This window comes from Notothenia coriiceps, unplaced genomic scaffold (genome assembly GCF_000735185.1).
Source record: "Notothenia coriiceps isolate Sejong01 unplaced genomic scaffold, NC01 NC01_scaffold00006076, whole genome shotgun sequence".
NCBI lineage: Eukaryota > Metazoa > Chordata > Actinopteri > Perciformes > Nototheniidae > Notothenia > Notothenia coriiceps.
The window spans coordinates 22,337-28,298 of record NW_011338777.1 but is presented as its reverse complement, the minus strand read 5'-3'; the positions used below and the strand labels follow the sequence as shown (position 1 = coordinate 28,298).

The 5,962-nt window shown below is 36.7% G+C and overlaps 2 protein-coding genes across 2 annotated transcripts in view; one reads left to right on the top strand and one right to left on the bottom strand.

Annotated features, from left to right (window-relative positions):
* The window catches only part of LOC104943416 (nucleolar protein 10-like), an 18,651-nt gene extending 16,210 nt beyond the window's left edge, over positions 1–2,441 (bottom strand). The window contains exon 1 of the mRNA XM_010768803.1: positions 2,313–2,441. Coding sequence (XP_010767105.1) covers positions 2,313–2,441 — 129 coding nt within the window. The remainder of the gene's footprint in view (positions 1–2,312) is intronic.
* Positions 2,442–3,659: 1,218 nt separating this feature from the next.
* The window catches only part of LOC104943415 (nucleolar protein 10-like), a 5,406-nt gene continuing 3,103 nt past the window's right edge, over positions 3,660–5,962 (top strand). The window contains exons 1-5 of the mRNA XM_010768801.1: positions 3,660–3,823; positions 4,307–4,352; positions 4,435–4,533; positions 4,638–4,715; positions 4,802–4,839. Of these exons, the coding sequence (XP_010767103.1) occupies positions 3,758–3,823; positions 4,307–4,352; positions 4,435–4,533; positions 4,638–4,715; positions 4,802–4,839 (327 nt within the window). The 5' untranslated portion in view covers positions 3,660–3,757. The remainder of the gene's footprint in view (positions 3,824–4,306; positions 4,353–4,434; positions 4,534–4,637; positions 4,716–4,801; positions 4,840–5,962) is intronic.

The window sequence follows — 5,962 nt, the reverse complement described above, 5'->3', positions numbered from 1 at the left end:
ACTGTGGGCAATTCCCACAGGGGTCATTTGGGTTGAAGTGTCTTGCCCAGGGACACAACGACATGCTGACTGCAGTGGGGTTTTAACCTGTGACCCCCTGATCCGAACACCAACGCACAAAACACAATGATGCCCAAAACAGTTCAGACTCAGAGAATGAAGAAAGGATAGAGACAGAATCTGAAAATGAGGAGAAAGAGAGAGGAATTGAGAATGAAGAAGTTAATTTAAACTTTTGAATAATGTACTTCATCTACTACAAGTAGTTTCTTTGAATGTAATAATTATGTTGTTTGTTGTTTGTGGAATCATTTATTGAAAAATGAATCTGAATTGTTCAATCTGTTACGATTATAAACTGAAACAATATAAAAATGATTCCCATTAACTGAGTTTTAAACATCAGCATATCCGGTCATAGTCCGGTAATTACCTGCTAACGGAAACTCTGCTCCACAATTCTTTTTTTTTTTTTATTTGCACAAAAAAAATTAACAGTTACAGAGCATCTTACATTTTTTGAAATAATACAAAGCAAATAATGTGAATCACGCATACAGACAAATTAACATGAAAACACAGAGACACAAACAAAAAAAACAATTGTGTGTCGCAGAGAACCAGAGGGTTACATTACAAATTGAGTTTTTAGTTGAAGTCTGATCTATACGGGTTGACAAACTCAATCCATCCCTTCCAATACTTTTCAAATGTGTCTGTCTTGAGTCTTAGAGCAAATGTTAATTTTTCCATAACAAAAATGTCATGCATCACATTAAACCAGTCTGCTAGAGTAGGTGGTACTTGGCTTAACCATTTTTTCGTTATGGCTTTTTTACTGGCGACTAGCATTATTTTAAACATGTACATTGTTGAGAAGCCAAGAAGCTGTTGTGGCATCTTACCCAGGTACAGTACTTGAAAGCAGAGATCAATCTCAACTCTTTCCATTCCATCTCATATTGAGTCCCAAATCAATCTCAATTTGTAAAGCTCTTTCCATTCCATCTCTTATTGATTCCCAATAGTGAACCATCCCAGGGCATTCCCAAAACACATGATGGTGATTGGCCCTCACAGATCCACAGCCTCTCCAGCACACCATCTGCCCCTTCCTTGACTGCACTGGTGTTATAAAGTATCTGACCAGATTTTTCCAGTTAAACTCTCTCCATTTTAGTGAGTTGGTTGATTTACATTGCCTTTCAATTAAGTTGTCCCACTCTCCTATCGATAAGACAAAGTTTCCTTCACGTTCCCACCTTTCCTTTATGTAGGACGTGTTCAACCCACTTAGCTCCTGGAGGCCCTTATACAGCTTAGAAATAGTCTTCCCCCAGGTGGTGCCTCAATTCACTGTCGCCAATAACTGCCTGTAGTGGGACCTTGGTTGAGTTTTGACACACAATTGATTTCCATATTGCTGAATAGGCGGGATTACATATATTTATCAACTGAGGAATTTTCATGGTGATATTTATTAGTTTTTTTTTAAGTATCAGGGCCTTGTAGTATATTTTTTAATTTTGAAACACATATTATGCTTAAAAGGCGACCTTTATAAACATGATTTTTCTTCTTGTGCTCTGCACCAGAAATCTACACTTCATATCTATATTCCGAGGGTTTCTGCAGATTTTATTTTATTCATTTCTGATTCATGGAGTGTCAAAAACAAGAATCCAAACGACCTGAGTAAAACCTTCGACTGTTATATGTCAACAAAATAAAACCACTTTGCTTTATCCAATTTTTGCACATATTTCATAAGATAAAGCGTCATTTGCATATTTCATCTTAGATTATCAGAAAACTTGTAAAATAATGGCCTCAATGTTAGTAATTTACTGGGGTTATGGTGATATCTCTTAGTTTTTTGTTTCTATCTTGTTCACCTGGGGTGTCTCCACTTAAGATTCAACCAGGAGATGGGCACGTATAATTGTATTAATGCTTTTCAGGTTAGAACTCTTGATAGAAATTAAAAACTGCAGTTACAATATGACTCCTGGTAGCCAAGGTGAACATGGATGACATTAAGTGAATTGGGTCGGATGGAAATGTTGCCTCAAACTGTAGAGAGCAACCTGAGCCTTTAACCCCTCACCAGAGAAGGACACCAAACACCGTCATCCTCCTCACCGCACTCTACTGTACTGGGATAAACACAGAGCTAACATACAGTTCTTCTTATTTGTTTAACAATGCTATACTCAGACTCCCTTAGCTTGTCATAATGTTTGTATTTGATGTTGTTTACTTTCCTAAACTCCACCGGGCTCATCATTAGGAGAGACGATACACAGCCTCACCTTGAGTTCTGGAATGGAGAACCTGCAGCAGGAGGCCAGGTTGGTTTTGGCAAGATTGCGCTTCAATTTCTCCACACTGGTTAAACTGGTCTTGTCCAAAGGGACCGAAATCAGCCAAAAGTCTGTCATGACTCCCAGTGTGTCACATAGAGACCTCCAGTCCAAATCCTCCAAAAATATAGGCTTTGGCACCAAAAACACCGTGACCCAGGGCAAAACACAAAGAATGAGAGGAACTCCATCATAGAGACATGTATAGGCTTTCATACTAAGCTGACTTCTTAAAATCATATTTCCGTGATATAATTATTATTCTGTTTTCATTATTCGTTGAGTAATCTTGGATTATATCAACAAGTTTCCTTTGTTATTATGGCTACTAATAAAAGAAACTACTGAATAGAATAGAACATTTCAAAGCAATGTTTCTTACCGTCAGGTTACCTTCATGACAGTGCTGTGTCAGTCCAACTGTGAGTGTAGGAAAGTCTGAGCAGCAGCTCCACCTAAGACTCACTGACATCCAGACAGCCCACAAGAGGCTGTGACATCACTCTGGGTACAGCTGTCACTCTTCATGGACTCTTGGAAAAAAATATCTTTCTTTTTATTAATATACGTATGTGTGCTGGGTTTTTTGTAATAAACATGTACCACATGGGATTTGCATTTATGTATGGGAACAATATAAATAGAAAAGCCCTAGCCTGTAGCCAAAATACAACATTGTGTTTAAAAAATACAATATGGAGCTGTGTGTGGCATATATATATATATATATATATTGGCGCAGTTTATGTTACCTTTCTTCGTATGTATTTCTGGTTTTACCACAGGTGTCGGCTTAAAAACTATTGTAATGTCATCCTTATTAATAAATAATAAATAAAAGCAGATACAGCTAGCTAACCAACCGTATGTCTAGATAAATGTTATGCTAAACAAGTGTGCAACATAAAGATACCCCTTTTGTGGAGTTGTAGACATTTTATAAATAATATTTGTAAACTGAGTCCCAACATTCTTGTATGGATATCATTTTGTATTATTTATTTTATCACAAGGAATTTTAATTGAATACTTGAATGCGCCATAGTGTGTATGAAATAGTTTCGCACACTCAAGAAAACATCAAATAGAATGGTGACTTTTAGGGCTGGATGCTACTAAAGAATTAACGTGAATTCACAAGATTTCAAATACACCAATTTTGGATTTTAATCCAAAAACTCCATTGTTTTTGTATTTATTATTCAAACCCAGACTAAGTTTGGAGAGGAGGGGGACCATGCTCAGTCACAGTAGTTTCTAGTCGGACCTATTTCGGAAAACTCACCCTCGCTTCCTGTTTTTACCCCGGCCGCAGCAACAACGTGGATTCAATGCTGCTTGCCGGTGTGCAGTAACAGTGTTATGTGTGACCAGAGTCTTATTCACTTTCTACAATGCAGATATCTAGTGTGAATGACGTGAAGATTTATAATTTAAGTCATGGAAAATCTCTGCCTGAGGTAAGAAGCACGAAACGCTCGAGCGCACTTAGAGGGATGAAGTTACTGCTTGGCGTTCAATTCAGGAGCTAACTGTTAGCTAACACAGGTAGCCCTGACAACTATAGCTCTGACAATGTTCATGGACAACGTTTCACTAACGAACAATATTCAAGAAAACACTCACTTAATATAATGTGTCATATAAATAAACTGACAGTTCTTGCTTTTAAAAAAAAAAAAAACATTAGGGAGCACTCATTTTAGTTTTCATATCCTACAATGAACAGCTCATTTCAGTAAATGCTCTAACAGTGATATAGGCTTAAATTAACCCAGAACAGAGTCATAAAAAACATAGTTATAAGGTTTGAAAGCTGAAATAAAACCGGAAGAAATTCATATGAAACATAGCTATAAAGTTTGAGCCAAGTGTTCCTGTAAGTATTGTTTTATTGGTTATTTTTAGGACAATTCCTAATCACATATACCTTTTTAATGCAGTGGCTGTCAGATCGGAAGAAAAGGCAGTTACAGAAGAAAGATGTTGGTGAGTTGACCCATTCAATTTAATTATTGCAGACAGGTTAATTGTATGTCTACTAATGTAAGAATAATCAATTTTTTTCCAGACATTCAGCGCAGGATTGAGCTCATCCAGGACTTTGAGATGCCCACAGTGTGCACCTCCATCAAAGTGTCCAAGGATGGGCAGTTCATCCTGGCAACAGGTAAGACAAACTGTGGATTATAAAGCAAGAGTTAATGTCATGATAACATGTCATGGTGGATAAAAAAAATAAAATAAACACATCTGTTTTCCTTTTACTTTTAGGTACTTACAAACCCAGGATTCGCTGCTATGACACATACCAGCTGTCCCTAAAGTTTGAGCGCTGTCTGGATTCAGATGGTAAGTCAGTGGACACACCTTCTTGACTTAAGGCATTCATGTCATCTCCGTCTTAATTAATTAACTTCTTTCTCTGTTTCTCACAGTTGTGGCTTTTGACATCCTGTCTGATGACTACTCAAAGGTAAGACACTCCCCCAACGCTTTATAGACGCTGTTGTAAACGTTTGATTTTATGCATGTTTTGTGTCGTGTGTCATTGTTTATGGTTTGTAAATGCATAACATTGTCCTGTGTAAGGTTATCAGAAACTAGTATTCACGCCATGCCTTGAAATTGCCAACTACCAAATATATACAGCTCTGGAAAAAATAAGAGACCACTCTCATCTCTGCATGTATGGCAGCCATTCCATTCCAATGTCTGTTGAATTCCCACACAGAGAAATGTTGTCAGTAGTTTATGAATACAATAAAAAAAATTAATTTAAAAAATCACTCCAACACACACCTATAAATAGTAAAAGCAGAGGAACTGATAAGTTGCAGTGGGCTCTTAAAGGTGGGGTAGGTAATTTTGGAGAAACCAGCTCGAGTGCGCTAAAATTTGAAAATAGACTACCGGAAAAAATCTGCCACTTCCTTACAGAGNAGATGAGACACATCCAAATGTTACACAGAAGACATTGAACCAAATAGAGAAACTGTTGGAACAGTGGCAAACGAGAGGATTGATTCCAGCAGATGATCATTGATCATCTGCTGGAATCAATCCTCTCGTTTGCCACTGTTCCAACAGTTTCTCTATTTGGTTCAATGTCTTCTGTGTAACATTTGGATGTGTCTCATCTGATCTTATGCGTATCCTCTCCTTAATAGCTGCAGTTGAGCCTGGCACTGCGTCTGGTCTCAACTTAGTTTCTTTCGGTGACATGTTCTTTAAATACTTGAATGAAATTATTAAGTTATCAAAGATGTAGCACTAATCCTCTGACTAGTACCTTTGTATTCCTTATAAAAGTATCCTATGTCATCATAATTTAACTTTTTTATGTTGGTTTTTTGTTTTAACAGAATTGGTAAAACTAAATTCAAATTTTGAAATTGGAAAAATTATTCAAAATGTTGAGATTTATGAAAATGAAAAAATTAAATGTTAATGTTTTTAAATTATGCAAATTTCCAAATCAGAATTAAATAAAATTAAAAAAAGAACAGTGTATGGTTTTGACTTTGGAATATGAAACATAGAAATATGGTGAAAATCCAAATCTGCTGTGTACAGTGTATACTGAAGTGTATGGAACA